At 45.5% G+C, this 25,030-nt stretch overlaps 2 protein-coding genes across 4 annotated transcripts in view; one reads left to right on the forward strand and one right to left on the reverse strand.

Moving 5' to 3' along the window:
• LOC146068787 (protein unc-13 homolog A-like) overlaps positions 1-25,030 on the forward strand; it is an 802,795-nt gene that overhangs the window by 443,779 nt on the left and 333,986 nt on the right. The gene's annotated exons all lie outside the window — the stretch shown is intronic.
• The window catches only part of LOC146027229 (uncharacterized), a 152,774-nt gene that overhangs the window by 74,471 nt on the left and 53,273 nt on the right, over positions 1-25,030 (reverse strand). Inside the window, exon 3 of the mRNA XM_083158184.1 lies at positions 24,377-24,436. Within this exon, the coding sequence (XP_083014310.1) occupies positions 24,377-24,436 (60 nt within the window). The remainder of the gene's footprint in view (positions 1-24,376; positions 24,437-25,030) is intronic.

Here is a 25,030-nt window from a genome sequence, read left to right on the forward strand (position 1 = left end):
TCACTATCGAATTACTATAAGGAACACAAAATACCGAGAGGTTTTAGGGTGCGTAATTCACCCACAATTGGCAGGAGCAATCCAGATTTTGTGCGCAAATGGGTGGCAATATTAAATAAATGCGCTTTTGACCTCATGATCTTGGTAGTAGAGGAGTCTAACAAGGAATTGTCGGTGACCAGACAAAGGATTGCTTCCCTTCAAAGGGATTATAAGACCGTGCTGGACTTGGAGGGTAGTGCCAGTTGGCTGCAGAAATTAGAAAATCAATGTGAGCAATACAGAGCGGAGCTAATAAAATTCAAAAAAAGTAAAAAACTGGCGGTGGATACAGATTATGAAGATCGTAGAGTGTATAATTGGGTATACGGCAGTGAGAGACGCCAATATGATAGACCCAATTCGAGAAGACGTAGACCTTGGCAAAAGAAAAATGAGAGGCGGGACCAAGAGAGGTCCAGCAGTGATAGCGACTTTCAAGTCTCTGAATCGGATGACCCCAGCCGTAATACGGCAGTCCCTTTAGGGCACAGAGAAGGGGGTGCCTCAACAAGTTCACGCCCACCCGTCGGGGGGGCCCAGAGTCAGAGAAGTAAGAAAAGCCGCTGCGATCGCGTCGACAAAGCTGAAAGTTTAATCTTTAACCTTTCAAGTCGGACAATCTCAGACACAGAAAGATGTGTCCTTAATAAAGGTCTCAGCTTTGTGCCAACTAACTCTCATAATGAATTCACATGGAAGGGGAATCTACATAAATTCTCCCGCCAACTGCGTCGCAAAGAATTCTTTTACAACTCTGTGACCAATCGGGATATTACAATCTTTGATCCCTTTTTGGCCAAACGTTCTCGATCTTCATTTGACCCACCGTCCCAGAATGGCTCTTTGAAAACGTTCTGCAGGCTCCTAGATGACTCTATGGACAGATTTCTGGCCACTCCCTACCGGGTCCATCCTAATCTTACCAAACAAGAATTGTCAGCATTGAAGGAGCTGGAGTCCGATAAGTCCATCATAATACGCCCCGCAGATAAAGGCGGGGCGATTGTTGTTATGAACAGGTCTGATTACAAGGAAGAGATTCAGAACCAACTTTCGGATGCAGAGGTATATGCGAAGTTAGGACGGGACCCTACCCAAAGTTATCAAAAGGAACTTTTTCTGATTTTGGATGCTGCATACAAAGAGCATAAGATTCCGAAGAAAGTGTATGAGGCACTGCGGGTACCACATCCAAAGGTCCCTGTCATATATACCCTACCAAAATTGCATAAGAATCCATTGAAACCTCCAGGTAGGCCGATTATATCGGCCTGCAATTCCTTGCTTCAACCATCTTCTCAGCTGTTGGACAGTATATTGCAGCCTCTGCTGCCTTTGCAAGATACTTTCTTAAAGGACACCACCTCCTTCTTAGCTAAATTGAGTGATGTATCTGTGATCCCTCCTGGGACCCTCCTCTGTTGTTTGGACGTGTGCAGTTTGTACACGTCCATTCCGCATGAGGGGGGCCTCAGGGCTATGCGGGATTTTTTGACTAAGAATTTGGATGCTGCATTGTTTGACCACTCTCTTTTCCTTACATTGTTGGAGCTCACTCTTATTCGCAATTATTTTTTATTTGATGGCGAATTTTTTGTGCAGCGTAGGGGGTGTGCAGATACAGACTCTACCCCACCTCCCCTGCCCACTCCTCATTTTCAGAAGATTCCTCTGAATTTAGAAAACCCTCATCAGTGCCTACACAGTCTGATAAAAAAGATTTCCAGAAGATATATAAACTACTAAAGACTCTCCCTACAAAATCAGACATCCCCAAGGCTGACTTGGCCTCATTGGAAAATAAACTACGGGATGTGGTGCATTCTGAAATTTCAGTGATAAAGGAAGAGTTGACCCAGTTAAGTTAACATGTAGAAAACTTAAGAGACCATGGGAGAGGAGACTAACACCTTCCACAAATCTCTGATAGACACCATTAAAAATTACAAGCTGAGGAGATTCAATCCCTTTGTGATCATCTTGATGATATTGATAACAGGGGGCGGAGAAACAAACTCAGGATTAGAGGGATCCCGGAGGATATCCCCCAACAAAATTAACAAGATTTGCTGACCAAAATCTTCAATGAAACATTAGAAAACGACCCCAATGACTCAATTACTTTTGACAGAGCTCATAGGGCTCTGCGGCCCAGAGGCTTACAGTCTGAATGCCCAAGAGACTTGCAGACTACACTATTTTTCCCAGAAAGAACATTTTTTGAAGAAATTGCGTAACTCAGAGGGCCTTGAGTTTAATGGTCAACCTATCCAGATATTTCAAGACCTCTCCTGGTTCACACTCCAATCCCGCCACCATGTTAAACCCTTGACAGATGCTTTGCGCAAATTGGGGCTATCCTTTTCGCATCGTATCAACACATGGTGGGAAAATGGCCTCACTACGTTGCCCAAAAGATGTGCCATCATTTTGTGCCTCCTTAGGAATCCCAGCTGTGGAGACCCTGGATTGGTGCGCCCTCCGCTCCCAGATTCTTCCTCCCCAAGTCCTATCGACTAATCCTTCATTTCGGCTAGTGGAAAAGTCTCCGAGACTCGACGCTCGGATTCTTCAGCAGGGCTGGTTTCAGAAATACAGGGGACTCCTACGCTTTTTGTCCCCCGTATTTCTGGAACCAGGTCTGGCTCAATGAGCCCGGGGCTGGTTATGCTCAGGAGGGGGGACCGGATTGGTGCGCCCTCCGCTCCCAGATTCTTCCTCCCCAAGTCCTATCGACTAATCCTTCATTTCGGCTAGTGGAAAAGTCTCCGAGACTCGACGCTCGGATTCTTCAGCAGGGCTGGTTTCAGAAATACAGGGGACTCCTACGCTTTTTGTCCCCCGTATTTTTGGAACCAGGTCTGGCTCAATGAGCCCGGGGCTGGTTATGCTCAGGAGGGGGGACCCCACGTCATTTTTTTTTTCTAACACAAATTCGCACATTTCCTCAAATTCGCACATTTTTCATGACTTAAAATCGCACATTTTCATAATCAAAAATTGAACATTATTTCACTTTTTTGCCCGGAACACACAGCTCATTAAATATGCTAATTCGCTGCAAAAAATTGATTTTAAAAAGTGCGATAATGGGCGATTTTGAAAAGTTACTAATACTTCAATTAAATGTCACCCCATCTTTATTAAATGTCACACCTTCTTTATTTCATATTTGGGAATGAAATGATAAAGGTTCCTATTGGGATCAATTATAAGGGGTTCTCATTACTATTTTACCAGTATAGCCTTTCACATATGAAGTCTGACAGGACGAAACGCGTTGGGTGATTTTAGCCTCCAACTACATGCTCAAGCTAAGCACTTTTCCTCTTTTTACCTATTTGATTGCCATTTTATGCTTTATTGTAAAAAAAGTTTTTTATGTAACACCTTTTTTTATCTCCATATAATAAATCTATACATTTAAGTTTTATATCTCCTAACCAGATTGCTGGTTATAAACAATTAGTCGCCGCTACTTTATCCACTTGTCACATATATATATATATAGAAAGCACTTACCCCCTCGCAGAAAGGATTGGAGTCGGCACACAGTAGTAGGTGAAGAAAAAAAGGGTTTATTGCAATTACATCATTGCACAAAGAGACAGCTGCCGACCTGACAGCCGTTTCAACTGCATGTGAGCAGTTTTCATCACATTCAGTTGAAACGGCTCTCAGGTCGGCAGCTGTCTCTTTGTGCAATGATGTAATTGCAATAAACCCTTTTTTTTCTTCGCCTACTACTGTGTGCCGGCTCCAATCCTTTCTGCGAGGGGGTAAGTGCTTTCAATTAACCACATTATGTGCCTGGCACCGGAACAGTTTCATCTTTAACCAGAGTGCCAACCTGAGAACCCAACTGTCTCTATATATATATATATATATATATATATATATATAATGCATTAGCAATTCATCAATAAATAAATAAAAACCTTTTTCTAACAATTATAGTTACAAAGAACAGGTAAACTTTAACTGAGATCATTTTAGAGATCACAAGCAATAAAACCAGTGCATAGGTCTACTTAACAAACTATTAATGGTAGTGGGTACTTGTTTCCTAGCACGGCCACAATCGTGAGTAATCGTGTCCCTTACTTAAGGTACACGATTACCCACGATGGACCCGATTTCTTTTGAAATCAGGTCCATTTTGCCGGCTAGGATAAAATATCGGGGGCATCGCGTCGGTCGGGACCATTAACATTGGTCCCGACGCGACCGACGCGATGCCCCCGATATTTCCATAGACTTCAATGTTAAAAAATATTTTAACATTGAAATCTTGTTGGGAAGGTAAAATATCGGGGGCATCGCGTCGGTCGGGACCATTAACATTGGTCCCGACGCGATGCGACGCGATGCCCCCGATTTTTGCATAGGATTCAATGTTAAAAAAAATTTTAACATTGAAATGGTGTAAAAATGTCAAAAAATGTGAAATGGGTCCATATGACCCATTTCACATTATAGATGTCCCCGTCGTCGCCCCACGGTAGACGCCAACCCGAAGCGTGGCGAGCGCAGCGAGCCCGCGAGGGGCGGCGGTACGCGTCCTCCGACCTTTTCATGCCCTACTATCCACTAGGGCGTGGAGTGAGAATAGAATAGTGTGGCGAGCGCAGCGAGCCACCGAGCCCGAAGCGTGGCGAGCGCAGCGAGCCCCGCGAGGGGACGCGGATACCTTCACAGTTATACGCGTCCCCTTGCGGGCTTCACAGGTGTCCGTGGCGACGCGGACACCTGTGAAGCCCGCGAAGGGACGCGTTTACCTGTGAAGGTATCCGCGTCCCCTCGCGGGGCTCGCTGCGCTCGCCACGCTTCGGGCTCGGTGGCTCGCTGCGCTCGCCACACTATTCTATTCTCACTCCACGCCCTAGTGGATAGTAGGGCATGAAAAGGTCGGAGGACGCGTACCGCCGCCCCTCGCGGGCTCGCTGCGCTCGCCACGCTTCGGGTATGCGTCTATCGTGGGCTGCTGTTTACGCGCTTCAATTTGGGGGGGTTGGGAATTTTTTTCATTGAATACAATGTAAAATTGGGTCCCAGGGACCCAATTTACATTGGATTGAATGAAAAAAATCGGGTCAAAAATCGGTCGGTCGCGTCGATCGCATTGCATGCGACCAAATCGCATGCGATGCGATCGACCCGATTTTTTTCAGCACGACCACCCCGATCTTAATCGGTGTGGCCGTGCTAGGAAGCAAGTACCTGGTAGTGAAATAGTGGAGATAATTGGTGGGTTCTTACCTAGGTCTGGTGCAATACAGTATGTGTGTGTCCTCCAATGAATCCAGCTCACAAGAGTGGATTGAATTGTGGGCCTTTTCCTTATTTATAGGTCAGTGGGAGTGACCTCATTTCCTGTGAGGCCTACTCCAAAATTTACTTTAAGTTTAAAATTAATATTAATATATGTGTAAATATAAATCCTAAGTGATACCCAGTGCAATTCGCATACTACATAATAGTTTCAAATAAGTGTAAACATGTAAAAGCCTTTTTAAGTGCCGGGGTTAATATGTGTTAGAAAAGGGTTTCTAAATGTGATGTTATTATTGTATTATATTTTATGATTGTAGATTTTGGTACTTGTTTCCTAGCACGGCGCCCGTCGTTACAGGTCGTGTACCTTAAGTTAAGGTACACGACCAACGCGATGGACCAGATTTCCTTTGAAATCAGGTCCATTTTGCCGGCAAAGGCAAAATCGCGTTGATCGCGGCGGTCGCGTGCATTAACATGGCACACGACGCGACCAACGCGATTTTGCCATATGGTTCAATGTTAAATTATTTTTAACGTTGTAATCGCGTTAATCGTGTTGGTCGTGTGCCATTATAATGATACAAGATGCGATGGACGCGATTAACCATATTTTACATAGGAAACGATGGGAAATGGGCCAATATGGCCCATTTCTCATTGTATATGACCCCGTCATGGGTATTAATTAATGCCCCCCCATTGTGAACGCCACCCCACTATTGACGCCAACCCAAAGCGTGGCGAGCCTGCGAGGGGCGGCGGTACGAGTCCTCCGACCTTTTCATACCCCCACTATCCACATCGGCGTGGAGTTGAGAATAGATTAGTGTGGCGATGGGTGCTTACAATGTTAAATGCAGCCCCACTATGAACGTGAACCCGAAACGTGGCTAGCGCAGCAAGCCCGCGAGGGAAGGCGCTACGCGTCCTACGACCTATTCATACACCCGTTATCCATGTCGCCATGGAGTTAATTTTATATAGTGTGGCGAGAGCAGAGAGCCACCGAGCCCGAAGCGTGGCGAGCGCATCGTGCCCCGCGAGGGGACGCATATTACTTTACATGTATTCCGCGTGTGCTCGCAACGCTTTGGGCTCGGTGGCTTGCTACGCTCGCCAAACTATATAAAATCAACTCCACGCCGACATGGATAGTGAGGGTATGAAAAGGTCGTAGGATGCGTACCGTCGCCGCTCGCCACGCTTCGGGTTCACGTTCATAGTGGGGGTGGCGTGGGGGTGCATTTAACATTGTAAGCCCCCATTAGGGTGCTTATACAATCTTAAATCGCATACAATTCAAAATTGTATAACAGCGCATCGCATCACATGCCTTATGGTCTGTGATGGGCGACGGGTGCTAGTACACAAGTACCCAAATAACTGTTAACATCAAGAGTAGACGTACTCCAGCCACAAGTAAATACCACTTCTGTACATTTTACTTCTATTTTATAAAGGTTTTAAAAAATGTGTAATTACTTTGTTTGTAAATATGGAATAACTTCCATTTTGAATACAGGGTGCTGTTGACAATACTGTGGTCAAATATCCACAAGGGGTGATACGGGGTGGGAAAGGCAGGTAAAAAGTTTGTACCTTCACTCCCATCCTCTCCTTATAATTAATGGCATAGAGGTAATTGAAAAGCTCTGTTAACCTCTGCTGCAGCCGTGGTCCCGGCTTTCAACAGTGTAGACAAGTAGATTTCTATGGAGAGACAATCCCTGCAGGAGCTGTCTATGCAGGAGTTACTATCGTGCGGCCGGCTTTTGATCCTCCCCGTGCCGCCTGTGATTGAGATTTCTATTGCAGACGCTGGTTCTCTCCCAGCTTTTTGTGATAGAATGCCGGCTTTGAGCTGACAACGCAGCAAGTTCCTTGTGGATGCTTTTCTTTTTTGTAAATCCCCAGGGTTAGCTGGATAAAGTCAAGTGAGATAAAATGAATAAGGGTGACCACATCCACCCACCGCCAACGCATTTCAATCCACTAAGGGATCTTCATCAATGCTCAGGTGAAGGTGATCACGTGGTCAACTTTATACCCATAGGTATCTTTCATCCATGTTCCTTATGGGACTAATTTCATATGCCTATTCTAGGGTTCTCTTAAAGCTATCTCATCATTTTTGATCGTTTGTCATGATTAATCGAAAACTGTGTTATATTTATATAAGACATATTCCCTCTTTTTACATGTACATCCTTTAAAGAAAACTCATTTATAATTTTCAATGGCTAAGGAAAAATTATAGCAACTTAGTTTATTTTGAAAGAAATATAAAAAAAATCAATTGTAATGATGAAAAAACACTGCACTAGATTTATAAACTAATTTAGTAAAAATGTATTTTCTTTTTTCCTACATGAACCACTTTAGCTCGAAGTCCCCATTTAATCCTTGGGGACTTAAGAGTCTTGAGTTCATAGAGCAAGCGCATCTCAGCCTGCGCTAAAGCCACTTATATATTCTTTTTGCGCCAATTGCCCTTCACTTTTTCTATGACTTTAAAAAATGTATTAATACATTTATAGAGCAGTTGTGTGATTGTTTAAAGTGGGCCGACATACAGTGACTGTCTACCCCAATTCTTATATTTCTGAAGTGATCTCCTAAGCGGGTTTTTAGAGCTCGGCTGGTTTTACCAATATATTGTTTCTGACACCTGCACTGCATCAAATAATTCATGTTTTTGCTGTTGCAGGTGGCAAAACTTTTAATTTTATATTCCTTTTTTATTGTGCATGATACAAAAGGCAGCACAGCGAGCCAAGCCTGGGGCACCCCTTTTAAAGGTCATCCATCAGGATTAACTCTCTTGCACTTGTGTCCAACACATTATATCAGCCCATAAGTGTCAAACTTTCCAAGGCGAATGCCGCAATGTCACCGCCATATTCAAAAAGTAAAGAACGCCAAAATTCACACAGACTCGCCGGGCAGACGCTTCCGGAACCGGAAGTAGCATCTGTGCGTTCCACTGGGCCGAAAGCATTGTGGATAGGCGTTCCATGCCTGCAAACATACGGCGCCCAGGACAATAAGCTAGTAAACATACCAAACTGCTCAAAACCACCTCTACATAAATATACTGTATGGACAGCAACCGTGGGGGTTATTAGTCAATATCCAATGTACAGTAGCCACTATACCGCCCACAATATGGCTGTGTGTTCCAACAGATACCTGTGGGATGCACAATTAAAGCTGAAGTTGACTCATTGAATAATATTAAGACGGTGCAGAAAACCGAGTTCACATTGATATGTGCAACACTCAACCAGTGCTGGTGACATAATACAAATATCTCATCGTCACATATGAAAAATTATTACACAAACACTTATAAACATAGAAAAACATAAAAAAAAAAACTATTTTTGTGCATTATCTACATTTTTACTATATTTTGATGTTTTTAATATCAGATTTTACAATTTTTATATATTATTTCTTACATTTTTCAATAATTATCTTTGCTCCACAAAATTGAATACGGCGCAACAACCAAGTGTGTCAGATGATGATCCACTAAAAACACCCGTAAAATGCAATAAAAGAAGCATAGGCAAGACACCCATAACCCATATCAAACTAGGTCATCATATCAAGGTTCCAAATTATATAAGTTCATCACAAAACACAATAACATACAACATGCAAACAAACAAGATACATATACACTATATACTGTACATATATACAAATCTCATAACAGCTAACTGTCTTCAAAGTACTGAACATCCATATCAATACCAATGGTCATATGCCAATTTCACACCACACAAAAATCTGGTATGTGTGGGGGAAAAAAGGCAAGTTTGCAGTGTCATTCGGCACCAATAGTCAACAGTCCACACTCATGTACCTAAAAAACAATTTAAAGGGTTGGGTTAATTTAATCTTTGTGGTACAATGGTATCTAGTTGATGAATCCACCGAGCTTCAAGACAACGGAGTGCCAGTTTACGGTCACCTCCTCTACTTAGTTTGGGGACATGATCCACCACCATGCACCTAAGAGTTGCGACCTGTAACAACCAATCAGTGCTGTTCTGAGCACAGCCCTGTCATCATGGAAAATCAAAAACGGTGACTTGCAGGATAAGGCACCCAACTCTGACACACACCTAGCTGAGGCAATGGCCAATAAAAATGTAAGTTTCCAAGAAACATATTTGAGATCAGCCGTTCTCAGTGGCTCAAATGGAGTTTTTTGCAACACAGACAGAACAAGAGACAAATCCCACGGTGCCTGTATGGGGGTTTAATCCTGGTCACACCCTGTAAAAAGGTCTGAACCTCTGGTAACAGAGCCACCCTTTTTTGAAAGAAAATGGATAGTGCAGAAATCTGCACTTTCAAAGACTGTCAGCTAAGTCCAGACAAAAGGCCATCCTGTAGAAACTCCAGTAGCCTCGCCATCTTAAACCTAGATGTGTGAACTCTCTGTCGTTCACACCACCTGATGTAAATCTTCCAGACCCGATGGTAATTGGCTGCTGACACCGGTTTTCGGGCCCTGAGCATGGTCTGTATAACCGCATCCGATAAGCCCTTCTTTTTTTAATTAGGATGACTCATAAGCCATGCCATCAAATTGAGACGAGCTAGGTCCAGGTGTAGGAACGGTCCTTGTCTTAGCAAATCCAGACAAAGAGGTAGTTGCCAAGAGTCCATTGACAATCTCAGTATGTCAGAGTACCATGACCTCCTGGGCCATTCTGGTGCAATCAGTTTGGCTGGTACACTCTGGTTCTTTTTTCTCTTCAACACCCTCGAGATCATTGGAAACAGGGGAAATATGTATACCAGGCTGAAACACCAAGGGATTGTCATGGCATCCACCGCCCAAGCTGACGGGTCCCTCGACCGGGAGCAAAACCTTGGTACCTGACAGTTGTTTCTTGACGCCATTAGATCTATTTCTGGCAGTCCCCAGCGGTCTACAATCTCTTGGAAAACTTTGTGTTGAAGTTACCATTCCCCCTCCAGCAGATCCGCTCTGCTGAGAAAGTCTGCTTCTACATTTCGGATCCCCGGAATGAACAAAGCCGACAGTGCCGGCACCTGTACTTCCGCCCAGGTGAAGATCCGCACTCTCTCTTCCATTGCCATCTTGCTGCGAGTTCCTCCCTGATGGTTCAGGTACGCCACTGTTGTGGCATTGTCGGATTGAACTCGTAGTGGTAATCCCTTCAGAAACTCTTCTGCTTGACATAAGGCATTCCATACTGCTCTCAGTTCCAGTACGTTGATAGGAAGCCTGGATTCTCCCTTGGACCAAAGACCCTGTAGCCGTAGGTGAAGGACAACTGCTCCCCAACCCCTGAGGCTGGCATCTGTCATAATGACCAGCCAATCCCAGGGAGCAAAGGGAACGCCCCAGCTGCAGAGTCTCTATATCTGACCACCATTCCAGGGATACTCTCGACTGCTGAAACAGAACCAACCGTTCTTGCTTCATAGTCTTTGCATTCCCTGACCAGCACGATAGAATGTTCCACTGGAAACTCCTCGAATGGAATATTGCAAACTGCACTGTCTCGAAGGTTGCTACCATTTTGCCCAGCAACCTTACTCCCTGCCACACCGTTGGTGCAGAAGCCTGAAGGATTGACAGCACCATCTGACGAATCTCCACTGCCTTGGAATGTGGTAAAAACACCCTGTGAAGGTGTGTGTCCAAAATCACTCAGAGAAATTGCAGACGCTGCGTGGGCGAGGAGGAGAGGATGTTTAGCACCCAACCCTGATCTTGCAAGAACTGTGTTGCGATACTCAGGTGTTCCTGAAGATTTCCCGCCGACTACACCTTGAATAAAAGGTCGTCCAGGTAAGGAATAATTACTATTCCCTTCAGACGGAGAGCTGCAGCCATGACCGCCATCACTTTCGTGAATACTCTCGGAGCCGTTGCCAAACCAAACGGCAGAGCTTGAAACGGCCAATGGTTTTCTCCTATTAAAAATTGACTGGTGTTCTTTGTAAATGGGCACATGGAGGTAAGCATCCTGAATATCCACAGATGCCACAAACTATCCCGGCTCTATGCTTAAGAGCACAGAACGCAGCTACTCCATACGAAAATGATCTACCTATAAGTGAACATTTAAAGATTTTAAATTTAGAATAGGCCTGAAAGACCCGTCTGGTTTGGGGACTAGGAAAATAATCGAATAAAATCCCTTTTTCCTTTCCTCCTGAGGTACTGGAATCACTACTCCCTTCTCCTTGAGAGACAAGGTTGCCCCCAGAAGGACGGACCTCTGTGCTGTGGTCCGTGGCAAAGGTGTAGGAAGAAATCTCTTTGGTGGGGTGCCCCTGAGATTTATCCGGTAACCTTTGGAAATAATGGAATGGACCCAAAGATCTCTTATGGAGTCCTTCCACCTGTCCCGAAAGTGCAGGAGGCGACCCCCCACTCTGAGCCCAGAACATGCAGAGGACTTATCACCTTTTGCTGCATGCTTTTTTGTAAAGGCCCCAAAGCGAGATTTGGAGTTCTTTCCTCTATTGGCCTGAAATCTACCACAGCCTGTCTGTCCTCTATTGGATGCTCCTCCTCGAAAGGATGAGCAAAAGGACGGCTTGAATACTCCAAACTTGGAGCCCGTACTCTTGGATGTGGTAGGGAGAAATGTACTCTTACCACCAGTAGCCTGCTTAATAATGGCTTCCAGTTCAGAACCAAACAATAACTCACCCTTAAACGGCAAGGTTTCCAGGGACTTTTTTGATTCGCTATCAGCGTCCCAAGCTTTTAGCCAAAGAGCCCTTCTAGCAGTAACAGAGGTGACAGATACTCTGGACGCCATCTTAGCTCCTTCCTCACCGGCCTCCCAAACATACTCTGCAGCACATCTCAGCTTTTCAGCCAGTATAAAAGCTTCAGCATTTTGGTGAAGCTGACTACTCAGATCCTCTGCCCACTTGATCATTGCTTTTGCAACCCAAGCAGAGGCAATAACGGGATGCAGTGTGAATCCCACGCCTTCAAAGATAGCTTTCAAGCAACCTTCTACCTTTTTGTCCACTGGATCTTTTAAGGCAGCGCCCACTTGAACAGGCAATGCTGTGTTTTACAGCCACAATCAAATCCTCAATGCCTGAAGCTAATCACTCTTGTCCCAACTCCAATTCTCCTCACACACACCATCATCCCCAGAATCTCCCTCTAAGAGGGGTGGTGTAGAAACAGGGTGTCTAAGCACACTATTGTCAGAGGATTTAGTGAACTGCTCCATCAAGGCTGTCATTTTATGTACTCCCTGAGCAGTATCTTGCATAGCTTGCAACCAAATGGGGTCCCCCTGAGTCGGGGTAATTGACCCCCCAGAAACCTGAGAAGAGGGGAAATGGCAAGGGGAAATGGCCAGGAGACCCTAACAAGGAGTCCTTCTGCCTATTCAAAGCCTCTGTTAAGGCATTTATAGACCTGCCTAATGCCACAACCCAGGCTGGCTCAGCTATCTCAGTTCTTGGGGCGCGTGACCAACTGAGAACAGCTTCACAGGAAGGGCATAAATCCCCCTGGTCCTCTTGTTCACATGTAAATTTTGCTTCACATTTTTTGCAATAATTAAACATGTCCAGCGCTCCCTCCTCCATTGCAGCAGAAGTGAACCCTTCAGCCATGCAAATAACACAATGCAAAATGACAGGCACCGCACAGAGCAATGTATCAGAGTACTTATCTTGTGCTGTTTTCCTGTCAGCGATCAGTGAGGAAAATGCTTCTCAGAAGAGACTGGAGTCTGTGTAGTAATCCACCTTGCTCCGCAGCACGGAGAAAAGGCACCAAAAACACAGTGCAGGAAGAGACCAAGTCTCTGCTTCAGAGGGGAGACTAGCCAATTTGGTGCTTTCTCCCCCTTCAGCTGCTCCCACTCTTCTTACCTCCGTGTATATGGGACCACTTGGAGTTGTCCGGCAGCGCCGGACTCCTGTAAAAGACTTCAACTCCCTGGCGGGATTTCAGTCTTTAAGCCTTTCCAAGATGGCGGCCGCCATCGCGGGGGGTCCGTCCCCCAAGATCCCCCTCTGTAAGGAGCTGGTTAGGACACCCTTGGGGCCCAGGAAAACCTCTATTGATGAGAGGTTAAGCACTGTGCAGAGGGAGTAAAAAGTGTCCCTTTGCACACAAAGAGCTGACAGGACATGCTTCTGTCAGCCTCTGCTGCGCTCTCACTGTGTGCGAACTTCAGTATGAAGTAACACACTGGAGAACCTGCTCTAAGCTAGTGAATTAATAAAATAATAAAAATCTAACTATCTTTAGCAAAAATCCAAAAAGAATACTGCCGCTGCGAAGCATAGCACCCACTCATGTGGGCACCTAAAATGAACTGAAGCATTTTGGGATGCGGTAGGGAGGAGCCTGCTCCCAAAGACTTTAAAGCATAGGTGCCTGGCTCCTGCGGACCCCTCCTACATCCCATCATGAGCTGTGTCACCGGACTGGACGAAAGAGAAAAACCCATTGAAAAACCACAGCGAATTGCGGTGACTATCAGACAGCGATTTGTCAGTCATTCACTGTTCGTTGTCGGCGAATAGTGCTTGTTGAATAGGGTGATTCACTTCTTGACACAAATAAATCGTCTTCCACGAAAATAGCACACATTCGCTGTAGAACATGGCAAAATAGCCTCATTGAATACTGCCCAATTGTCACAATATGTAGTATTCAGTGTTACCTGCTTGCAAAATCCTGCTGGCTCTGTCTATTGCTGCTGACAGCTCTGTGTGGTTGAACTCTGCATGCTGATTTCAGCTTCTGATCCACTCCATGCTGCAGGAAAGTCTGTGTGATCTGAGCTCTGCTGATTAGTTGCAACACCTGGTAACTCTCTCCTGCAGGAGAGTTCAGTGTGAACTGACCATGCTCAGCCTTCATTGATTAGGGCACCTGTGAGTAATTAGCTCCCTGTGCTTCCTATAAAACGGCAGTCTATGGCAGACAGAGGCTGCCAGAGTATAGGCTCACAACCTGCTCCAGCGTCCCTTGTACTTTACTGTGTTCCTGATCACCAGATACTGACTTTGGCTTGTTTCCTGACTATCCTTCGGCTTAATCCCTGTGTACCGTGAATCGTGGGTTACCTGTGTATGACCTCAGCCTGCCTCCTGACCACTCTCCTGCCTGATCCTCGCGTACCGTACCCAGTGATTACCAGTGGATGACCTTGGCTTGCCTTCTGACTATTCTCCTGTCTGATCCTTGTGTACTGTGCTCCGTGACATACCAGTGTACGACCCGGCTAAAATGACTACGCATAATCCTGAATCCACGCTACCTGTTTCCAAGGGGTTACCAGTGCCACATGGGGAACCTGCTCAGGGGACCGCGACCGGCATGTCCATAGCAGCGAAGCCCAAATCCCAACTGGAGGGGTCACTGGTGAACACCTATGGCGTGGTAAGACTCCGCACCCCTGTGTCAGGTCTAGCCAATCCCTGGCCTGGTGACCAGCGTAATGTACCTGAGACCGTGACAGAATACTCTGGCCCAAAAAAGGAGCTATGGGAGCAACTGTCTGCTAGGGTCTGTAAGCAAGAGCAGAACCAAGCTCTGATCATACAAAGCATACAGACTCTGTTACAGCGGATGGACTTCGCTTCATCTCCTCCAATATCTGTGGAACCAGTGTCAGAGGCATTAAAGATTATTCACCTTTTAATGCAGCAGTTGCAGGAGCTACTGACTAAGGTGTTTTCAGTGATTACCGTCTTACTAGGCAGTCCTTCTAGTGGCACGGTACCTTCCACTCTAGGTTCAGTGCCTGTGAAACCCTCTGATGACATTCCGGGCACTCCAGTGGCATCTACATCTGTGCCCTGCAAGGACAGGTACCTGAGTCATTCTCATCCCCAGTTGTCTGATGAGGAGCGCCAGCGGCGTAGATCCCTCAGCCTATGCTTTTATTGTGGAGCCCAGGATCATTTCATCGGGGATTGTTCAGAGTCTTTCACCTCAGAAGGGGTCTCGGAGGGTCATACCCCAGGAAGGGCCTCAGACTGTCATTTCCCCGGAGGGTTCTCAAGAGTTTCAAGCCTCAGGAAGGGGTTCAGAGTATAGTACCCCAAGAGGGGTCTCAGAAAGTGGTACCCCAAAAAGGTTCTCTGAGTATATTACCCCAAGAGGGATCTCCGAGCATCGCACCCCAGAAAGGTACTCTGGTCGTCACACCCAAGGAGGAGTCTCTGAGTGTGGCTTCCCAAGTGGGGCCACTGAGCACTTCGCCTCAAGAAGGGGCTCTGTACGTCACCCCAAGTGGGGGTTCCGAGTCCATCACCCCAAGTGGGGGTTCCGAGTCCGTCACCCCACGTGGGGGTCCGAGTCCTTCACCCCACGTGGGGGTCCCGAGTCCGTCACCCCACGTGGGGGTCCCGAGTCCGTCACCCCACGTGGGGGTCCCGAGTCCGTCTCCCCACGTGGGGGTCCCGAGTCCGTCTCCCCACGTGGGGGTCCCGAGTCCGTCTCCCCACGTGGGGGTCCCGAGTCCGTCTCCCCACGTGGGGGTCCCGAGTCCGTCTCCCCACGTGGGGGTCCCGAGTCCGTCTCCCCACGTGGGGGTCCCGAGTCCGTCTCCCCACGTGGGGGTCCCGAGTCCGTCTCCCCACGTGGGGGTCCCGAGTCCGTCTCCCCACGTGGGGGTCCAGAGTCCGTCACCCCACGTGGGGGTCCCGAGTCCGTCACCCCTGATGGGGGTCCCGAGTCAGTCACCCCTGGTGGGGGTCCCGAGTCAGTCACCCCTGGTGGGGGTCCCGAGTCCGTCACCCCTGGTGGGGGTCCCGAATCTGCCCTTGCCTCCGGGCATGAGGACCTATCTGCCCTTGCCTCCGGGCATGAAGACCTATCTGCCCTTGCCTCTGGGCATGAGGACTTGTGTGCTGTGGCCTCCGGGCCAGTCTCCGTGGCCTCCGGGCCAGTCTCCGCGGCCTCCGGGCCTGTCTCCAGTGCCTCCATGGTCTCTAAGGTTCCAATGCCTGCCATTCAAGAAGATTTGCCTGTCTTGCTGGGAGTCCCTGCTCTACCCAAACTGTCCTCCCAGTCCATTTTCCAGGAGGATCCAGTTCAATTGGATTCATCTAAAGAGCCTCAGTTTGTCCAATTTGATGGAGATCTCACCCATTTCCAAGCCCTAGCAGACTATTATTTAGATGCTATGAACTCTGATCCATCCTCTGGGGTTAATTTGGCAAACATTGTCAAGTACTTAGTCTTGTCATTCAGGGGGGAAGCCATGAAGTGGGTTAGTCCACTCATTGAGACTCATGACCCCCGACTAAAATACCTAATTTCTTTTTCCAGGGCTGTGGTTGAAAGATTTGGACCCAAGACTCCCGGTGAGAGGTCTATTCTTGATGCACCTGAGGTCAGTCAGAGTGGTGAGTCAGCTAGACTACATTCTAAAACTCCCAGAGCATCTCAAAAAAAAATTTTGAGACCCAACTCCTTGGACTTAAGAGATGGAGTTATGTGTGTAGGTTCATCCAAGTTGGTGGATCCTCAAGAAGTTCATACACGGACCATGGACCAGGATTCAAGTTCAGAGTGCGGCTCAGATCATGATGTCACTTCTTTTCTGGGACGTCCAATATTATCTACTGCCCATTTTGTAGAGCCAAAGGTCACACATCAGTCAACAAAATCCAAACAGTCTTCCAAAAAGAAGAAGCACCGCAGACGACCTTGAAAATTTCCTTGTGGGGTGTTCGGAGCCCACCCCTAGAGGGAGGGGTAATGTCACAATATGTAGTATTCAGTGTTACCTGCTTGCAAAATCCTGCTGGCTCTGTCTATTGCTGCTGACAGCTCTGTGTGGTAGAACTCTGCATGCTGATTTCAGCTTCTGATCCACTCCATGCTGCAGGAAAGTCTGTGTGATCTGAGATCTGCTGATTAGTTGCAACACCTGGTAACTCTCTCCTGCAGGAGAGTTCAGTGTGAACTGACCATGCTCAGCCTTCATTGATTAGGGCACCTGTGAGTAATTAGCTCCCTGTGCTTCCTATAAAAATGCAGTCTCTGGCAGACAGAGGCTGCCAGAGTATAGGCTCACAACCTGCTCCAGCGTCCCTTGTACTTTACTGTGTTCCTGATCACCAGATACTGACTTCGGCTTGTTTCCTGACTATCCTTCGGCTTAATCCCTCTGTACCATGAACCGTGGGTTACCTGTGTATGACCTCAGCCTGCCTTCTGACCACTCTCCTGCCTGATCCTCGTGTACTATACCCAGTGATTACCAGTGGATGACCTTGGCTTGCCTTCTGACTATTCTCCTATCTGATCCTTGTGTACTGTGCTCCGTGACCACCAGTGTACGACCCGGCTAAAATGACTACGCATAATCCTGAATCCACGCTACCTGTTCCAAGGGGTTACCAGTGCCACATGAGGAACCTGCTCAGGGTACCGCGACCGGCATGTCCATAGCAGCGAAGCCCAAATCCCAACTGGAGGGGTCACTGGTGAACACCTATGGCGTGGTAAGACTCCGCACCCCTGTGTCAGGTCTAGCCAATTCCCGGCCTGGTGACCAGTGTAATGTACCTGAGACCGTGACACCAATGAGTCAACTGCAGCTTTAATTGTGCATCCCACAGGTATCTGTGTTGGAACGCACTGCCATGTTGTGGGTGGTATAGTGGCTACATTGGATATTGACTAATAACCCCCATGGTTAGCATTGTTCCTATATAGCAGCTCTTGTCCATACAGTAGATTTATGTAGAGGTGGTTTTGAGCAGTTTGGTATGTTTATTAGCTTTGAGTCTCCCGGGTGCCATATGTTTCCAGGCGTGGAACGCATATCCACGATGCTTCTGGCCCAATGGAATGCACAGACGCTACTTCCGGTTCCAGAAGTGTCTGCCCAGCCAGTCTGTGTGAATTTTGGCGTTCTTTACTTTTTGAATATGGCGGTGACAGTGCGGTGTTCGTCTTGGTAAGTTTGACACTTATGGGCTGATGTAATGTGTTGGATACAGGTGCAAGAAAGTTAATCCTGATGAATGACCTTTAAAAAGGGCGCTCCAGGCTTGGCTCACTGTGCTGCCCACTGCCCTGCTGTGTTGATGACATGTGACCTGTCTTGACAACGGACTGTTTACCTGGTCCGAAACGTTGGCTAATTACGTGGTGATGTATTAAAGGACTTTACTTTGGATATTATTTGAAGTTTGGAGTGTGCTCTGTTATGCAGATGTCTAGAAATCTTCACCCTAGTGCTATATACTGTATGGTGTACCTAGTGTATACTTCAGATAGGAGAAACAACAGTGAGGTGCTCTATCTTATCTGGATTGGAGTGTGGATTCCTCTATGTGTGTGAATATATATATATATATATATATATATATATATATCCTTGTTGTGAGGATAGCACTCTCCACTTTCATATGCCAACAGCCAGGGTGCCAATGCCAGAAAGCTACCACACTCCAGGTACTTCCATATCACCGGACTTGCTTGTAGCTTTTTACTAAGTCACCTTAATTAGTGCATAACAGTGGGTACAGGTCTGCCTATATATAGGCAGACACAAGTACACTACACAAGTCGAACTTTTCTTCTTTCAGTTTTTAAAGAAATGTAAGCATTCAAGTCCTTTGAACAGCATGTGATGGTATATATAAACCTAGATTTCAGTTGTTACAGAAAAAAAAAGGAGGGGGTTTATACAAGGAGTAATGGGTTAAGAAGAGCTGTTTTGCAGCAATGGAGTTATAGTGTGCATTAAACATTTCATATACTGTAGGTGTCCAACTTATGTTGATTAATTGTTTAATGATTAATTGTATCAAAGTAGTGTTGGAACAGACTGTTAAGTGCCATCCATTTAAAACTAGGTACTCAGATTTGGGGGCCCATTTATCAAAATTGTAAAAAAATATGTAATCAAATGGTGATAATAATGATTAAATTTGCATTGCGATTTTCCTTAAAATCGCATGAATTTATCATTATTCACCTTGCAGGACAGGGCTTGCGAAAAAGCCCTGTCTCTGCGAATCCAGCTGCCTGCTCTCCCCCGTTATTGGCATGTATTCAATGCCGGTGCGAGCGGCTGGCGAGGGGGTTAAACTGCGAGGATCGCAGAAAACCAGTGATCCTCGCAGTTTAACCCCCGCGCCGGCCGCTCGCACTATGCAACGCTCCGGGGGAATCCTCGCCGTCACAGAACGGCGAGGATTCCCCTAAACTGCGAGAGCCGCGGCTAGTGCAGCAAACTCGCTGTAATTAGCCTCGATTCTCGCAGCTTTTGGAGGCACATACGCCAATTCTCCCTCGCTCAAAAAACGTAGCGAGGGGGAATTTGCGTATGAGGGGGGTCAGTTGAATACTGACAGGGTGAGCGGTGACTGCGAGCAAAAAGTCCTGCTTGCAGTCACCGCTCGCCCACGGCTTTGAATATATGCCATTATCGCAATGTGATGGCCTTTTAATCATACTGCACATGCGCAGCTCATAGAACGTTGGACAGCCGGCTTTTACTTTCACTTTCCCCCGGCGTGTCCTGTGTAGCTCCTTGCTAGTAAAGCAAGCAGCCAGGACTGGAGCTGGGGAAGCTGATCGGAGGAGAGGGCTAGGTGCTTCACTAAAGTTCTTTAATAAAACTGTGTAAAGAGGTGAGCTCTGTATCCAACATCCGCTCCTGCTTTTATTAGTATGGGGGAGAGATCCTTGCAGCCCCGTCCCTCCCCAGTGCTGCTGCCGTAGATGGGGGAATGTACAGCAGCCAGGAGCTCAGGCAGGAGAGTCCCTGTGTACTCCTGAAGAATCAGTGGGCTCCGCTGCCTGCGCTGGAAGTGCTGCTGTACAGTGATGTCCCCGGCAGCAGCGAGGAGGGGGATAGAGGGGGGGAAGACAGGAGAGAGAGACGGAGATCACCTGCCCATATGCGTGTAACGAGCAGGAGCTGGCAGCTGCTTGTAAATCAGAGGAAGGTTCTGTGCTCCTCTTAAATATATGTGTGCTCCAAGTCCTGCTAAACAATCATGTCCCTGACAGCAGCGACCAGAGGGAGGGAGAGAGGGAGGGGGGATACAGGGGAGACAGGGTAGACATGGAGCTGCAGGAATCTCTAACCCCAATACAGTGCACGGAGGCAGACTAGATTACAATAATAAAAGGTCTCTATTCCCCTGAGACTGAGGAGTCCATGTAATAAACATACACATAGGGGAGAGAAGAGGAAGAGGGGGCTGCTATAATAGGCTGATAGCACATATGTAGACACACACACAGGGATAACGCCACTAAGAAGTGGCGATATTATCACACAGGACCCTTCCGAATTTATTTTACAATTGAAGTTTAATAAATATGAGTAGATCACATTTCCCATTATGTTTATGTGAAATGCGATCTACTTTCTAAAAAAATGCGATAAATCGGTTTATGAAGAGAAATTTGCGAAAACCTCTACAATTCATAATTAGTACATTTCAGTGAAACTAAAATAATGTTAAAAGAGTGCGAAAACACCCGTTTTCACATTATTTTAGTAAAAATAATGTTAATAAATAGGCCCCTTACTGAGTACCTAGGAAAATATGATGCTACTCTGATGTTTATGAAATACTGTACTTCTGATTGCACGATGTATACATAAAGACTATTGAAAATAGTGTGGAGGAGAGAAGAGAGAACATTTCCCCAAAATGTTCTATTCTTTGGTCACAATCAGATGTTATGAAAACTGTTGCATGAGGGAATTTACACACTGGGCAGCATTAGGACTTCCTTCGGGTGTGGTATGACACACCGACAGTCGGGATTCCGACAGTCATTTCTCCAACGTCGGAATCCCGACTGCACAGCGGGGGGAGTGCAACGAAGCCCCTTGCGGGCTCGCTGCGCTCGCCATACTACGGGCACGGTGGCTCGCCACCTATTTAATTCTCCCTCTATGGGGGTCGTGGACCCCCACGAGGGAGCAGTCGGGATTCTGACGTCGGAGCAATGACTGTCGGAATCCCGATTGTCGGGGAGCCGTCCGGCACCCCTTCCTTCACTATGTGCTCTCTCCATGCTGCAGATTATGAGAGACCCTCTGGTCCATCTCAGTGCTAATTTTACTGATTGAGAGATGGGTTTTAAAGAGAATAATCAGACCCCTATGTCCTTTTTGAATTTTTTCTCTGGCTAAAAGAGCCATTTCATTAAATTGGACAACATCTACATCCCCATTTTGATGTCAGCAAAGTCTCTACTTCAAATTTTGTGCTTTTATAGGAAGACCTTGTTAACAGCTCTTGAAACTGGGGTCCCTGCTTTTTTTTTTTTAATAAGGCTTTGATGTTGAAAAACATTTGAAGCTACAGTACATCAAGCGCCTGTAAGATTTTTGTGGACTGGATGGCCCAGTACTAAGCTGGTTCAAACTATTTCTCACTGGCAGATCACAGTATCTGGAGTACACTCATCTTTATCAGTGCCACTGCCATGTGATGTCCCAAAAGGTTCTATACTATCCACCATGCTTTTTGCAGTGTACATGCTGCCACTTGGTGAAATAATTAGGCGCCGTGGCCTGGTCTACCACTGCTATGCAGATGATACACAACAGTACTTGTCCTTTGCTCTGGGCACTGAGAATCCAATAACCACCCTAAATGGCTGTCTAGCTGAGCTCCAAGAATGGATGAGTGCAAGTTAGCTGAGACTGAATTCTGATAAAACAGAGGTCCTAATGATAGGGCCTTGACATCAAATGCGAGCATAGCCAACCAACCAACAGGACTGGTACAGAAATACAAAACTCTGATCATGTGCGGAATCTTGGTGTGGTGCTGGATGGTGGTTTGACACTTAAATGACACTTAAAATCAGCCACAATCAAATCCTCATTCTGGAACATAGCCAGAATCAAACACTTAATTCCCCCTGAAGATCTGCCAAAAGTCATACACGAATTTCTATCATCTCGATTGGATTACTGTAATGACCTCTACCTTGACATCCCAGCAAAAGAATCGCACCGGTTACAGCTGGTAGAAAACACAGCTGCCAGGCTGTTAACCAACCAGCCCCAATCTAGCCACATAACTCCCATTATCTACTCCCTTCACGTCATTTTATTCGTCATAAAATGACGAATCATTTTAAATATTAACTTTTCAAAGCCCTACATGACCAAGGCCCAAGGTAACTGAAGCTGATTCTGATTCCATACTGTCCCACCCAATTACTGCAATCTGTAGATGGACTTTTAGCAGTACATAGAATGTCCCTTAAGTCATCTGGGGGTTGTTTTTAGCCATGCAGCTCTGACTCTATGGAACTCCCTTCCCCACACAGTTCGAGAAGCCCCCACTCTAGAATCCTTCAAAATCAGACTCAAAACTTTCTTATTTATTATAGCATTTCCTTCATTTTATTAAGTATTGTTTATGAAAAGCTTTTCTGTACTTCAGTGTTCCTGTACTGTATTACATTCATTCTGTTAAGAGCCTTCAGTCCTATTGATGAAATAGCGCTACATAAATAAAATTATTATTATTATATAAACAAACGTCTTGTGGTAACAGGTGTTCTGTTTGTGGTTGAAGCTGCTTTCTGTATATTGATGGCTGCTTACAGTACCTTTGGTGAAAGGTGCATGATTTGGACTTTTGCTTAAAAACATATTCAGCTCCTTATATCTCACTCCTTTTTCTGTTTTTATTTGTTGTTTATATATTAGGTTTTTGTATATATTCTAAATTTGATATCTTTTATTTTTTAACAATATTTTCTCTACTTCTACATTCCTTCTACATTAGATATTGTGATTGCTGTCCATGAAATATATTGTGCTTGCTTGTCCCGCTGTTTTGCGAAATAATAAAAAAAATATTTTCTACAGTAAATAAATTTATTCCATGTAAAAGGACTCCCGGGGAGCTGTCAAGGAAGTCCAAGTAAAAGTGGGATGCGATACATCACAGGTGCTAAAAAGCACCTGCGATGTTCCAATGATGGCTAAACATACGATTTATCTTAAAAACCTCCAAAATCAAAACGGATGTAAAAAAAAATCCGATTTGGCTCGATTTTGATCTGTCAGGTGAAATAAAGAAAAATTGCACAAATGTATGAAGCCTTATTTCTGAATTTAGCTGTAATTTCATACGTACATATTTTCCCATATGTCCAAAGTTAAATATTTAGTCTAAAATTATAAATGATCCAGAGGTACAGTAGAGCTAATTACTTCACTTGTGATTCTGTGAGGAGACCTGGAGTTGAGGAGATCTGTGAATTAACTGTTGGTGGCTCTCGAAGACTGGAGTTGGCTACCCCTGGTCTAAAGTATACAAAGAATCTGAGCCTATACTCATGGTTTTAAGCAATGGTTAAATAATTAGAAACTGGGTACCATGTGTTAAATGTATTCAAAGTTACATTAAAAATACAGGATATTTTATCCAAGGCCTATACATTCTCACACCAAATTCACATCTCTTTATTGTATACCATATACAGGTAAGGGTAAGGTGCATTTTTTTGTTCTGGATGTCAACACGGACACCAAAATAGTGCACCACTGTCCCCTCGCATGGCTGACACCAAAGGCAAACTTCTTACTGATTTAGTGACAAAGCATTATATGTACAAAGCAGTGATAAGGGAGAAGTGAGCCAGAAGCTCATGGTAACCAATCAGCTGCTATGAATCTTATATTATGAAAATTACAGATGTTACTTCAGTGCTTATTGGTTGCCATGGGCCACTTATCCTCTGGCCCACTCCATAAATCTACCCATGACATACTAGAGAGGGCACGGTTATGCAATTATAGGATGTGTTTAGCATTACGACAGTCGTGATGCCAGCAGTCAAAATCCATCCACTGAATCTCAAGCGCAACACCAGTGCCTGAATCCTGACATCATTGGAAATGCAGACACAGGAATCCTGACAGCCAATGCTCCAATCATAAGTATGCTGGGATCAGAGGGGGTTTTGCGGTTTAGGCACTACGGTGGGGAGGGGTGGTAGTTAGGGTTAAGCATGAGTTAGGGAGGGTAGTGTGATTGCGTAACTAAGTATACTTACCAAACCCCTTCGGATTCTAACTGCCGCGGTACGTCTTTTGACTGCCGGCATTCCGCAACTCTGCAATACAAATGTATTCCATAATTATATCTAGTTAACAACTGATACCATTTTGAAACCTCAAGGTCTGAATGAATACCAATGTATATAAAAAATTACAGATCATAACACTCAGTTGAACTAGAACAGTTATTACCCACAACCACTCAAAAAAAGAGTCTCTCTGTATCACATTCATAAGAGCAATGAAAAATTATTCTGACACCTCAATTAAAGAATAAACATAATTGAAATGCAACAGAGATTCCTTTAAGTGGTGATACCATCTGAAAATAATTGATATTAGGGTTAGCTTGGATTTATCAAAAAAAGATCACGCCAGACTAATTTAATTAGCTTCTATGAAGAAGTCAGTAGGGGATGGACTTATAGAAATCTATTGATGTAATACAGTACTCCTTGATTTCACTAAAGTTTTTGACACAGTGCCTCATAAAAGGTTATTAATAAATCTATGTAACTTAGAGGTAGGAGAAACAATTTGTAATTGCCTTAAAAACTGGTTGCACAATCAGGGACAGAGTTCAATATTGGGACCAACGTTGTTTAATGTATCTATTACCATATAGGTAGTAAACCAGACAATAAGAGTGC

This window comes from Crinia signifera, chromosome 1 (assembly GCF_055691185.1).
Source record: "Crinia signifera chromosome 1, ASM5569118v1, whole genome shotgun sequence".
NCBI lineage: Eukaryota > Metazoa > Chordata > Amphibia > Anura > Myobatrachidae > Crinia > Crinia signifera.